Raw genomic sequence first — 14,513 nt, forward strand, 5'->3', positions numbered from 1 at the left:
CAATCTCGCTGAGGTCACGTTGTGCAACGTGTTGTTCCATGTGGGCGTGTACTATGCTGCCAAGCTTTCATTCATTTTTATCGACTACGCAATATTTTGTTACTTTATCCATCTCGTCCTTAAGTTTTGGACTACACAACATTTTATGCTACTTTATCTATCTCCTTCTTAAGTTTTGAACTACGCAACATTTTATTCTACTATAGCTATTTCGTCCTTATGTTTTGGACTACACAACATTTTATGATACTTTATCTATCTCGTTCTTAAGTTTTGAACTACGCAACATTTTATTCTACTATAGCTATTTCGTCCTTATGTTTTGGACTACACAACATTTTATGCTATTTTATCTATCTCGTTCTTAAGTTTTGAACTACGCAACATTTTATTCTACTATAGCTATTTCGTCCTTATGTTTTGGACTACGCAACATTTTATGATACTTTATCTATCTCGTTCTTAAGTTTTGAACTACGCAACATTTTATTCTACTATAGCTATTTCGTCCTTAAGTTTTGGACTACACAACATTTTATGCTACTTTATCTATCTCGTTCTTAAGTTTTGAACTACGCAACATTTTATTCTACTATAGCTATTTCGTCCTTATGTTTTGGACTACGCAACATTTTATGATACTTTATCTATCTCGTTCTTAAGTTTTGAACTACGCAACACTTTATTCTACTATAGCTATTTCGTCCTTAAGTTTTGGACTACACAACATTTTATGCTACTTTATCTATCTCGTTCTTAAGTTTTGAACTACGCAACATTTTATTCTACTATAGCTATTTCGTCCTTATGTTTTGGACTACGCAACATTTTATGATACTTTATCTATCTCGTTCTTAAGTTTTGAACTACGCAACATTTTATTCTACTATAGCTATTTCGTCCTTATGTTTTGGACTACGCAACATTTTATGATACTTTATCTATCTCGTTCTTAAGTTTTGAACTACGCAACATTTTATTCTACTATAGCTATTTCGTCCTTATGTTTTGGACTACGCAACATTTTATGATACTTTATCTATCTCGTTCTTAAGTTTTGAACTACGCAACATTTTATTCTACTATAGCTATTTCGTCCTTAAGTTTTGGACTACACAACATTTTATGCTACTTTATCTATCTCGTTCTTAAGTTTTGAACTACGCAACATTTTATTCTACTATAGCTATTTCGTCCTTATGTTTTGGACTACGCAACATTTTATGACACTTTATCTATCTCGTTCTTAAGTTTTGAACTACGCAACATTTTATTCTACTATAGCTATTTCGTCCTTATGTTTTGGACTACGCAACATTTTATGATACTTTATCTATCTCGTTCTTAAGTTTTGAACTACGCAACATTTTATTCTACTATAGCTATTTCGTCCTTATGTTTTGGACTACGCAACATTTTATGATACTTTATCTATCTCGTTCTTAAGTTTTGAACTACGCAACATTTTATTCTACTATAGCTATTTCGTCCTTATGTTTTGGACTACGCAACATTTTATGCTACTTTATTTATCTCGTTCTTAAGTTATGAACTACGCAAAATTTTATTCTACTATAGCTATTTCGTCCTTATGTTTTGGACTACACAACATTTTATGCTATTTTATCTATCTCGTTCTTAAGTTTTGAACTACGCAACATTTTATTCTACTATAGCTATTTCGTCCTTATGTTTTGGACTACGCAACATTTTATTATACTTTATCTATCTCGTTCTTAAGTTTTGAACTACGCAACATTTTATTCTACTATAGCTATTTCGTCCTTATGTTTTGGACTACGCAACATTTTATGATACTTTATCTATCTCGTTCTTAAGTTTTGAACTACGCAACATTTTATTCTACTATAGCTATTTCGTCCTTATGTTTTGGACTACGCAACATTTTATGCTACTTTATTTATCTCGTTCTTAAGTTATGAACTACGCAAAATTTTATTCTACTATAGCTATTTCGTCCTTAAGTTTTGGACTACACAACATTTTATGATACTTTATCTATCTCGTTCTTAAGTTTTGAACTACGCAACATTTTATTCTACTATAGCTATTTCGTCCTTATGTTTTGGACTACGCAACATTTTATTATACTTTATCTATCTCGTTCTTAAGTTTTGAACTACGCAACATTTTATTCTACTATAGCTATTTCGTCCTTATGTTTTGGACTACGCAACATTTTATGATACTTTATCTATCTCGTTCTTAAGTTTTGAACTACGCAACATTTTATTCTACTATAGCTATTACGTCCTTATGTTTTGGACTACGCAACATTTTATGATACTTTATCTATCTCGTTCTTAAGTTTTGAACTACGCAACATTTTATTCTACTATAGCTATTTCGTCCTTAAGTTTTGGACTACACAACATTTTATGCTACTTTATCTATCTCGTTCTTAAGTTTTGAACTACGCAACATTTTATTCTACTATAGCTATTTCGTCCTTATGTTTTGGACTACGCAACATTTTATGATACTTTATCTATCTCGTCCTTAATTTCCACACCAGTATATATATCACAATAGTAAAATAGTTGAAATAACTGTAATTTGCAACACGTAAGATGTGTTATTACAATACATTACAAAAAAGAATATACTTTAAACAGTGTTGACAAAACCACAAGTAATCTAGCAAAACTTTTACAATGTTACGATGGTTGGTAGAGGTAAGGACAGACACTACAGAAAATGAAACCCGCTGCATCAACCATCATGTTACAATACGTATTACCCGCATTCTTTAAGTCTATAGTTCCCTTTCGTAGCAAAATTATTTTTCCGAGTTCTACCCTGAATGGGATGTTTGGACACTTATATCCTCACAATTGATGTGAAAAAGGCGTCTCTTTTAGGCTAAAGAGGATAACGCCGGACCTTAAGCTAAGAAAAACCAATACATTTTCACTTCACCGATGCAAAATCAAAAAGGTTTAATTTAAAACCCAATCAGAACATGAGATAAGTTCGAGCCTTCCATAGCTACGAATTTATAAATAAAACTCTAAATACGTTTTTACAGAAAATACTTTCCGAGAACGAAACGGAATCAAGGAAATGAAATAGATGAGTGCGAACAGGCGTTCCCCATTTTTCACTATCGGCACAATATATTTAAAATGATATGTTGACATTTTCTTCGTGATTGTTCTTTAATCTTCTCTAATCCTAAACTACCTAACGGAGAGATCTTCACTGTCTCCTCGCTCTGACTATCTGTCTAAATATGCTCTGTCTGACTGAGCAATCTCATTTCCCAATCATCTGCAAAAACTACTTTTAATGATTCGATTATTCCACGATGGTCTTTCGACGTATTCTTCCTTTACTTTTGCAGATTTCTTTGTTCACGGTACGGGTCTTCCTACAAAGATCGAAGGATCACTCTCAACGTCAGTGGCTTCGAGTCTTGACTTTTTGGAGTCCAGCTGTTATTCTTTTGGCGATGCAATGTTAGTCTTCTTCTGTATTGTGAATTCCTGTCCTCAGCTTTTGCTTGCTTCTGTTCATGACGAGAATCTGCCGCTTCGTTAACGAAGGGAAAGTTCTGTGTCTCGGTTGACGTTATTCAATCTATGGGTAAACGTTCCAAGTTTTCGGAGCTTGTTGACTAAAAGCACGGAATTCGTGTTACTATTCGGTTCAAAATCTCTTGTCGTCGCGAATTCTGTGAGGAATTTGAAGCTTAAAATATATAAATTGATAATCATGCCTGTTGTTCTGTATGGTTGCGAAACATGGTCGCTTACACTGAGGGAAAAACATAGACTGAAAGTATTTGAGAACAAGACCCTGAGACGAATATTCGGACCCAAGAGGAACGGGAATGAGGAATGGCGGAAACTTTATAACGAGGAACTACATAATTTATACGGTTTACCCAACATTGTGAGGGTCGTCAAGTCTAGGAGGCTTAGGTGGGCAGGCCATGTAGCTAGAATGGAAGAAAGTAGAAACGCTTTCAAAGTCTTGACTGGAAGACCAATCCGAAAATGACCATTAGGAAAACCTAGGCGCAGATGGAAGGACAATATTAAGATGAATCTCGCAGAGATTGGAATACAAAGTAGAAAGTGTATGCAGTTAGCTAAGGATGGAAGTGAGTGGAGAGCTTTTGTGAAAGCGGCATTGAACCTCCGGGTTCCTTAGGCCATAGAGTTAGTTAGTTAGTTAAGGATCGAGATACTTTGATTTAACATTTAGTTTTATTACATAAATATTTTCCCATTCACAATTTTTGAAAACTTTTTCTTATACTTAAGAAGATAAGTAAGTCTAAATAGCCTAAATATAATATAGCAGGCAACTTATATCACGAAAACTTTATAATAAGAAAATTACACAGTTCTTAGCCTTTACTCCTGTTTTTGTGGCTAGCGCGTGCTCCTTTGGTGCACAAGACCCTGCGTTCGATTTCTGGTGAGAGAGCACCAAAAATGTACTTTCAGAATCAATCACTTTCATTAATCATCCATCCTCTTTAGCTTATAGAACATAAAAATAGGATCTTAAACTAGAAACTCATTTACATTTTGAAAAGTTAGTATTATTAATAACTCACCCGGTTCGTGTGGTGACCAGCTTTTGTCGTATAAGTCTCTGCTTTCACTCTTTACGGCAGTTGTTATTTCCAAAACATTAATTCACTTTCAATTTTTATTTTCATGATGTTTTATCTTTCCGGAAGGTTATAGACGTTGTTATTTGACATTAGAAAGGCGGATATAGTTTCTTCTTGTTAACTTTCTAATTCCAGATATACCTATATGTTGTTTTCGCTTTGTGAATTGATATTTCCTCTTGACAATTACGGTAACCTATGAATTGATAATTCCCCTTGTGAAATCGAAATAGATTTTTTCATTTTGTCCACTATCTCCTAAACGAGCCAACAAAAGTATAAGAGAAATAAAAATATGAAAACTACCTTAAACCATAATATGGAAATTATTCAATTAATTGGCATAAGAATTAATATGCTCAAGAGATTAAAATCTATCTCTGTGGCCTACGGAACCAGGAGATTAAATGCCGCGTTCACAAAAACTTTCCATTGTCCTCTGTTCACAGCCAACTGGACCCAGTTTCTATTTTGTGTTCCTATTTCTCAGAGATCCATTTTATTATTGTCCTCCCATCTGCGCCTAAATCTTCCTAATAGTTGTTTTCCGATTGGATCTCAGGTTAAAACTTTAAAATCGTTCCCACTTTCTCCCATTCTGGCTACATGACCTGCCCTACTGAGCCTCCTAGACTTATGGACTTAATAATGATCAGTAAACATTATCTAAATTATGCAGTTCTTCGTTATGAAATTTCCGCCATCCCTTTCCCATTTCTTTCGAGTCCGAATATTCGTCTCAGGATTTTATTTCCAAATATTTTAAGTCTACGTTCTTCCCGTGTAGTAAGGGATCATGTTTAGGAACCGTACAGTACAAAAACACAATTATCATTTTATATATTAAGCTTTAAATTCTTCGACACGAAGAGCGAAAACAAAAGATCTCGAGCTAAATAATAACACAAATTCAATACTTTCAGTCGATATTTAATTTCTTCGTGGAAATGAATATGGCTATGGGAGATTACAGGCCTTATGTAGAGTCGTTCTGAAGCGTGATTAGTGCCATACTAAAGAGTACGACTAACATGTTTCTTCCAGTAGTCAGGCCTTTAATATGACGCTAATCATACGTCAAAATGATTCTGCATAAGGCGGTACATGTTTAAAATAACAAAGTCCTGTCTTAGGGACGTTCTGATTTAGAGACAGGCAGACATTCTTCAATATATTGACAATTGAAACTTAAAGAAAGGATTTTAGAAAAGGTCTACTGAGCTCCTCAATTTTCCACCTCTATAACCCTAATTATACTATTCCTTTAAAGTCGAAGCAAAAAGTTAAGTGTTCAAATCTAAGTTCTCAGATAAGCTCTTTCGTGTTTCTGCATTAACTTATTTTTACTAACGATGTTAGTTGGTGAAACTTGGAAATCCTCTCAAGAGTAGAATGTCCTTAGTAGAATGACCTTACCGGTACATTTAGCTGTCTTTTATACTCCATTCTTAGCTGTCTGTTCTGCTTTTCTACACGTATGCAGCTAACTTTAGCATTTAACCTCTCTGTGATACATTGCTTGCTGTTTTAAAAATAACTTTGCCTTAGGGTGTAAGGCATCGTTTCTATTCAACATGTGAAACGAATATAGAAAATTAAATTTTAAACCTTTTTATACTTTTTAAAGAAAAATGAAACAACAAAACACATCTAGGTACGTTATTCTTAACTGGTGAGTTGCAGGCAAACTCTCCGTGTGTCACCGTCAATATTTAATACATTTTATTATTATTGTTGTTATTTATAAAGATGGGAGTCATATGGGGTCAACAAAGAGGAAGTTGTGGAGATCAAAAGCCTGAGCACATTGTTCTAAGTTAGTTGTAAGCAGATGCAAATTACATGAATAGTGAATAAAAGTATCATGTTACTTCCATTTATGAATCAAACATTAGACGTATCACGAATTAGGAAGAGATTCGGGCAATTCTCTAATGGTATATGGTAGGTAAATCGAATTATATTGTGCCGAAGTAAAGAAACTTCTATTTAGATGGCAAAATATATTGTAGTGGCAGCCAATACTTCAAGAATTAGTATACCTAGCTTCAATTCATATGTCATAAAGTCTAGACATTAATTTGTGAGGGTATGTACACTCATGTCCAAAATTATTGTCGCATGTCTATAAATACATTGTTTTAGGAATATAATTTGATAACGAATTTGCCCGGTATTTCTTATAATGTTAGTTTGCGTATAATCTAAAAAGACACGTATGTGGTAAATTTTGTGAAAAGAGCAGTAAATAAGAACAATAAAACGATAATAAAATTTTCTTGTCTATTTAGCAACATTTTATTTTACTCATTCTAATTTTCGTATTTATAATTCTTTTCCTATGAAATTTACCACAAATATACGTTTCCCGATTATACACATAATATCAGTATTAAAAGTACCCTGCAAAATCATTATCAAATTATATTCTTACAAGAAGATAGTTATAGATATGCGACAATAATTTTGGACATGATGTTTATTTCAGGTTTAGCAAGTGTTTATGATTAGTTCTATAACACATACGTACTCAACAATGTACTGATATTTTATTGATCCACAATAACTATTTCGTAATATGTAAAACAAACGATAGGAAGCATTTTATAATTGGAAGAAATTGATACAGAGACCCGCTGAAAAATTCTTAAACTTTATATAATTGAAAGCGTTGTAAAAGTATAAGAGCATAAAGAGTTGTAGGGTACCGATAAAAAATGTGCAAACAGATAAATTAGGAAAAGAGGTGGATTGTTTGTGACGTTAACTTGTTAAAATATTGTAGTTGATCGTTGAGTATTTTCTTCATTCAACTTTTGATAAAAAGTCGCAGAATACAAGATGTGATCAAAAAGTAGGGCGAATGTAGTTCCACAGTGCCATCTATTGATGTTGTATCCATTTCAACTAGTAAGCTCGCTAGCCTAAATCTTTAGTACACGTTGATACTAGTGGTCTAATATTCCATGGAGAGCATGCCCGCGACCGTGCAGTCTCTTTAATGGGCGGGTTCCGTAAAACAAGGCACCCAGCCCGTAGTTGCTCCTTACTGGACCTGAGTCCTCGTGCACGAGGTGCACCGCCAGGATTTGTTCCCTAACCTGACTCACCTAAGCAATGTAACCCCCTTTCTCTGAGGGAGTGGGATACGCCCACTGCGCAGCCAGACCGAAGTCCTGAGTGTCTACCAGTTAACCTACTGGTGGGGGCGGTCCTGCTAGTCAGGCCGTACCATACTTTGCAGGTATGGTGCCCGAGCGTTATTAGACAAGCTCACCTCCAACACATGTTCACAGTTACCCAGGTTCTCGGGATTAGCTCCCATATGCTACCGAATCCCACAGTATGACCACAACCCGGTAGAGTCCACCCCAATCTGGGAATCTCAGGCAATGCCCAAGTGGGATCATGTCCCGGCCCTGCCTACCTCTAAGGTTTAACTGGCAACCGCCAGAGGTGCCACGCACACGTCGAGATACTTTGCATCTCATCCCGGATCCAATGTTACTTCATCATTTGAGTTTGGTGCCTTCCCTTATCCTACACAGTTCCTTCCCTTATACAGGATCAGAGCCGTTACCCAGATTCCTGGTATTGGCCCCTCTTCCACTTCCGGTCAGTCCCCGTTCAGACAGGAGTCAGACACTCCTTTACCGGTAGGATCGTCCAAGCAATGCGGGACTACCTCTCTTTAGCGTGTTGAGGTACTATGAACACTTTGAGTACTCGGTATCTCTTCCCAGACTCAACAGCATGTGTAAGTTGCCCTTTGGGAGAAGGAACATGGTCGCTGCTCTCCCCCGGTAGGGCCGTCCGAACGACTATCTCACTTTTTACCGTGTTGAGGTACCACGTACACTACCAGACCCAATGGGACGCGTTAATCCCCATTTGGGAGTCAGCAGGAGTCCCACATGTGTCCCTCATCCTCTGGCAGGGCACCTTTGGTACAGTCAGTGTCGAGTTTGAACCAGTTGTGACATGTAAGTTGACTTCCAGAGTCAGAAGAGTGAGGACGTATTAAGTGTCTGTCACGCGCTAATATTAAGTTTTGATCTAAGCTTTAAACAGTACCAAACAAGCTCATGGGTAACCACAAAATTTCAAATAGCAACCCCCACCGTGTGATATCTCGTTTGAAAGGTAATCACATGTAGAGACCAGTTCTGGAAACTGCTTGTTGCTATCATGTCTCTATCCATCATGGCGGCCATCCATAAAGTAAGGTCGAAGTACGTTCCACGCTTAACACTAAGGCCCATCTCCTGAAGAAACCAAGGCAGATAGAAACATGAAACCTTTTGTAACCTATAAGGGACATAAAAGACAACATTATGCTGATAAGGAGAATTCCACAGGGCCTAAGGACCTAAGGGAGTTCCGTTGGTAGCTACAAAATTTTAAATAGCAAGCCCCACCGTGTTCTACCTCGTTTGAAAGGTAATCACATGTAGAGACCAGTTTTGGAAACTACATGTCGCTAGCGTGTCCCTATCCAACATGGCGGCCATCCGTAAGTACGTTTGAAGTACGTTTCACGCACAACACTAAGACCCGTCTCCTGAAGAAACCAAGACAGAAGCATGAAACCTTCTGTAACCTTGGACACAAAAGACATTATACTGATAAGAAAAATCCCCCATGAGGGGGGCCTAAGAGGGTTACGAGGGGTAACAACGAGTAATTCGACCGTACTTACGGATGACCGCCATGGTGGATAGAGACAGGATAGTGACAAACACTTTCCGGAACTGGTCCCTACACGTCATTAGCTTTCAAACGAGGTACGAGACGATAGGGGTTGATATTTAAAATTTTATAGTTACACCCCATAACCCCGTTGAGGGCTCCTCATGGGGGTTTTCATATCAGCATAATGTTGTCCTTTGTGTCCCTTGAAGAATACGAAAGATTTCATGTTTCTGTCTCCCTTGGTTTCTTCAGGAGGTAAGCCTTAGTGTTATGCGTGGAACATACCATAATTTACGGATGGCCACCATGTTGAATAGGGACACGCTAGCGACATGTAGTTTCCAAAATTGGTGTCTACACGTGATCACCTTGCAAACGAGATACCACACGGAGGGAGTTGCTATTTAAAATTTTGTAGTTACCCCCTGTAACCTCTTAAACGCACTTCATAGGGGGTTCTCCATATCAGCATAATGTTGCCTTTTATGTCCCTTGAAGGTTACAAAAGTTTTCATCTTTCTATCTACCTTGGTTTTTCAGGAGACGGGCCTTAGTGTTACATTATTATTGAATCCCTTTCTGCTAACATCCATATCCTTAGAAAATAATTTTACATTTGTAAACTTAAGTTGGAAATATATTTTGTTATTATGAACATTGAAAACTTCTCATATCATGTTATTACATGTTATTATCCAATCGACATACAATAAGAATTGTTTATTTTTTCAGTTTGAGGAGCCAGTATACGGTGGTGAGGATATGTCATTCACAGACTTCATAGCACCAGGAATAATGTCAAAGTAATTTCCAAATATTTTAATAACATATAAGTAATAAACATTATTTTCATTTGTTTATTATATCAATTGTTTACGTGTTATGAACCCTACGCATACTTAATGTTATGTCAAAAGTACTTTAGTATTGATGTTATTTGTTTATAATAGTGTAATTGTATATTCGTTGATGTCAGTACTCTTTTATTTTATGTTTTCACTTAGTAAATTAGTACACATGGAATAGCAATTAAACAATGTGTCCAATTTAGTTTTTGCATACAATGCTACAGATTGTTAATTTTATAAATTATGTTTGTTGGCAAGGTTCTAGAATATAGGTCCCCCTGCAGGTTCACCACCCAGAGGCCAACTTAGATGAAATACGAGAAAGTAAATTATTTCAAACTATTAATTAACCAAAATACCACTTGCATAAAAGGATTTCTTACAATAATTTACATTATAAAATAACAGTGGGAGTAGAGTTCCCACAGCCCTCAAACGTAGATAAGTTTAGAATATGTTATTAGAAAAATGCAACTGCAATTTTGGATAATTAGTAATTTCAAATACTTTATTTTATCGTAATTTACCGAACTTGCTCTAAAAAAAACAAAAGTAACCAGAAGCATTAATAACCCGTGAAATGTGAAACAATATGTTCATAGCGAGCAAATGAATTTCAAAGAGCACCACACTGTATGGCACAAAAAACATTTTGTAAACCCATAAAATCCAAGCACAAATACGAACGCAATAGCATCAAGAAATAGAACACGAAAAGAAATTATAAAATGTACAATACATAGGACACACGAGATGTAAAGCAATATGCAGTAGGAAGTCGAAAATCGAACTAATTGGGACTACAGGGAGTTCGGATTTTCAAATTGTTCGGATTTTCGAGAATTACCACGAAAATGCCATTTAGGCTTAAATATATTGTACGGCATGCTTTTTTATCGATACAATGGTTATACAGTACATACAGTAATTACAATACTGTACGTAAAGCTACTTATATTTAGTGTTTCTGAAGAACTTGCTGATACACTAAATTACACTGTTCTTGTAAATCACACTTAAAACTTAACTTGTATAGGCCTAACGAAAAATAAAAATATGTATGACAAACAATTACATATGAAAGCTGTGACACTGACCGACTGAAGGACACATCAAGGTCATTGCCTCGGTCCGCCGACGGACAACTCCATTGTTTGTTTATTGCTAGTACTAAGAAAAATGTAAAAACCTTCTAGAGAAAATTAGAAAAAGTAGTGAATTTAGTTCCAAATTTCAATATTTCATATTCTTCCAAAACTACTTTACTATCAACACGGAAAATCAAACATTCAGCTCCTGTTTCACCTGAGAAGTCGGAAAAATAAATCATTTTTAGAGCGTTCACCTTTGGTGCGTGATCATCCAGTTTGATCCCACCCAGTAGCGTAGCCAGGATGTGTGTTTAGGGGGGGCAAGTGCTGTTATAGGTACATATAGAAAAATTACGAACAAAAATATATAAACATAAAAATGTATTTAAAAAATTACAAACATCAAACTACCAAAGTACATTGTCGGACCTCTTTGGGGGCCAGGCCCCTCTTCCTCCCCCTTCTCTACGCCACTGATCCCACCTACCGTTGTGTGGGATTTGTGGTGGTTAAAGCATTGTGTGGGTTGGATTTGGGGCGATTAAGGTTGAGAATCACTGCGACAGATATATTGATTTGTCTAAATTTACAAGTATTGTAGGTGAATTACACCAACTACGAAAGAATAAGTGTCTCACAAGGAAACCTGTAAATCAAATTGAATCCCAACTTAAAAATTACACACAGTTGTCCTCAACTCACATCAAGTGATTTCACTAATACGTATATTGAGTGTTCTTGAAAGAGAGTTGAATGCTATTATGTACAGAGGACAAAACTCTATAAGATCTGTATGTAAGGAGGTCCATATATATAATACAATATAATGATTGACTAATGACAAAATAGCTAAAAAGGACAAATTTATATACTGTATATAATATCTAAACGACAACTTCACTAGGAATTGTTTTACGGTATTGATAAGAATTCAACTGGCAACACTGATTTTAGTAGAGATGCAGAAGCGTTTGTAATGGTATTCAGACTGAAGGATCACCTAATCTGCAATGTCAAGGTACGACTTACATTATTATTGTTAGTTTGACAACCAATTCTAAAGCCTTCCACTTCCCAGCTCAACACAACGTATGAGCTGATCGGCTTTATCGTGTATAGATATGCTACATTGACTTGATCCCTAGTTTTCCGTTGCAAGCGCTGCTATCGGCTGAAGGAATTCCACTCGCTTTCTCTCGCTTAGCAACAGCTGAACCCTTATTGGCTCAACGCGTGTGTGTGTGAGTGTGAGTGTGAGCGTTAGTTCGCAATTTTGCCACGGTTCAAGACATTTTGGCAGCACAATAGTTGGAAAGCTCGGGTCGTTCTTTGAAGCAGATGTGCCAGCAGTTAAGCTTTTAACCTCTTCACGGATATGGCTTCAAATGATGCCACATATTTATCGGGAAAATAATCCGATTTTTTTCACGAATAAGAAAAAAATAAATGAAATCTTTGAGTTTTACGTCCCACGGTTATGCCGGTTAGGCTAAAGGAGACGGTGATGATGAGTAATGAATGAAATGGTGGAGTGAAGAAAGTAGGAGGAAACGGGAGAACCCCGAGAAAACCAACGCACACGGTGTTTGTCCACCACAAAGTTCATTGGCGGGGGCTGGGATCGAACCCGGGACCCCTAGCACCAGAGGTGAACGCTCTACCACTGAGCCACCGCGGCCCCTCTCACGAAGAAGAGTGCGAACTGAAGGTAAGTAGAAATAACATTCTGAAGCACTTGTTTTTACTTACCTTCAGTTCGCACTCTTCTTCGTGAGAAAAAAAAATCGGATTATTTTCCCGATAAATATGTGGCATCATTTGATGCCAGATCCGTGAAGAGGTTAACATGGAAATATAACGAGTATTCGATGACAAAAGATTAATTGAAGATAAATACGAAATATACCATATGTTTTGAAACTCAAAACATTCCACAATTTAAAAATAATATATAACCAGCTTCATTCTTTTAAGAAATTTGTATGACTCGCGGAGTCAATTGCGTCTTACTTGTAACATGAAAAATCTGTATTTATATTCTTTAAATTCATGTGTTTAAAACAAAGTGTAATAGTTCTCATTCTCCCCAGTATAGTGTTCTTCCTGGCAGTTGGATTTACAACAATGGCATTTATAACCGAACAAAGACAAGGCCTGTTGAATCGTTTATATGTTGCAGGTAATGTACTAGTTTTCTAGTGGGGATAAATATGTAATCCATAATTTAGATATTGTTTTGTAAAGAACTGTTTCATCTTTTTAGCAGGGGTAAAAATAAGGGAGAACGTGGCGGGACACCGTCCTCCCACCTCCAAAATATATGTACGGCGTCCCTCCAGTTCCTAAAAAAATTACAATGGGCAAAGATAGGCAGGGAGACGGCGTGACGTCATGCCACTACCTACCGTCCCTTTTATCTTTTCAGATTCTCTTTTACCCCTGCTTTTTCGAATATATTTCTTATAGCCAAAATGTTCAGAAACAATACGAAAATAACTTTGGGAGATGAATCTTTACATAAAAACATGGAAAAACTATATAGTTTAATATGGGTTCATTCATTAGCCATTACAAAGCTCCAGCCAGGCTGCTGAATTAATTCAGACGATAAAATATTATAGTAGTTATAACTCGATAAGGAAATGTACAATCAAGGTTGGGTAAAGGAATATAGTTATTACGTATTTTCAGCCTACATTTCATTAAGGTACACTTTTATGTTTACAAAAAGCTAGACTGTCTTTCAGAAACTGTCCGAAAACATGAACCTAGATCCTTACGTCCTTCAGAACTGAGCTTACAGAGAAATCTATTTTCAATGCTTTTTACCATAGAGTAACAGGCAGAGTTTTACAAAATAGATAGCCCATCTGGACATTGTTGCATCAAAATATGTAATTAGCATATAGAAAACCTTCATAAAAGATGACAAAATAGTAGATTAAATAAACAATTATATTTAATAGGATATCATTGTTATTGAGCGCGTATTATCATTAAGACAAATATATACAGCTGAAGCCCATCATGTATTTATGGTATTGTGCTTAGGGCAGCGTTTCCCAAGCTTTCTCAACTTTGGCACACTGCAGGTGTAACTTGAATTCTCGCGGCACAATATTATTATTATTATTATTATTATTATTATTATTATTATTATTATTATTATTATTATTATTATTATTATTATTATTATTATTATTTGTAAATATAAAATACAGTGGTATTTTTTTC

General features: G+C 36.0%; 1 protein-coding gene across 4 annotated transcripts in view; it reads left to right on the forward strand.

The window, feature by feature from the left end:
* The window catches only part of LOC145667070 (ABC transporter G family member 23-like), a 128,529-nt gene that overhangs the window by 105,437 nt on the left and 8,579 nt on the right, over positions 1–14,513 (forward strand). For 3 of the 4 annotated variants that reach the window (XM_081734769.1, XM_081734770.1, XM_081734771.1), the window contains exons 13-14: positions 10,073–10,143; positions 13,370–13,458. In XM_081734769.1, coding sequence (XP_081590895.1) covers positions 10,073–10,143; positions 13,370–13,458 — 160 coding nt within the window. The remainder of the gene's footprint in view (positions 1–10,072; positions 10,144–13,369; positions 13,459–14,513) is intronic. The other variant, XM_081734772.1, reaches the window with a different exon arrangement.

This window comes from Thermobia domestica, chromosome 12 (assembly GCF_964235325.1).
Source record: "Thermobia domestica chromosome 12, izTheDome1.hap1.1, whole genome shotgun sequence".
NCBI classification, from domain to species: Eukaryota; Metazoa; Arthropoda; class Insecta; order Zygentoma; family Lepismatidae; genus Thermobia; species Thermobia domestica.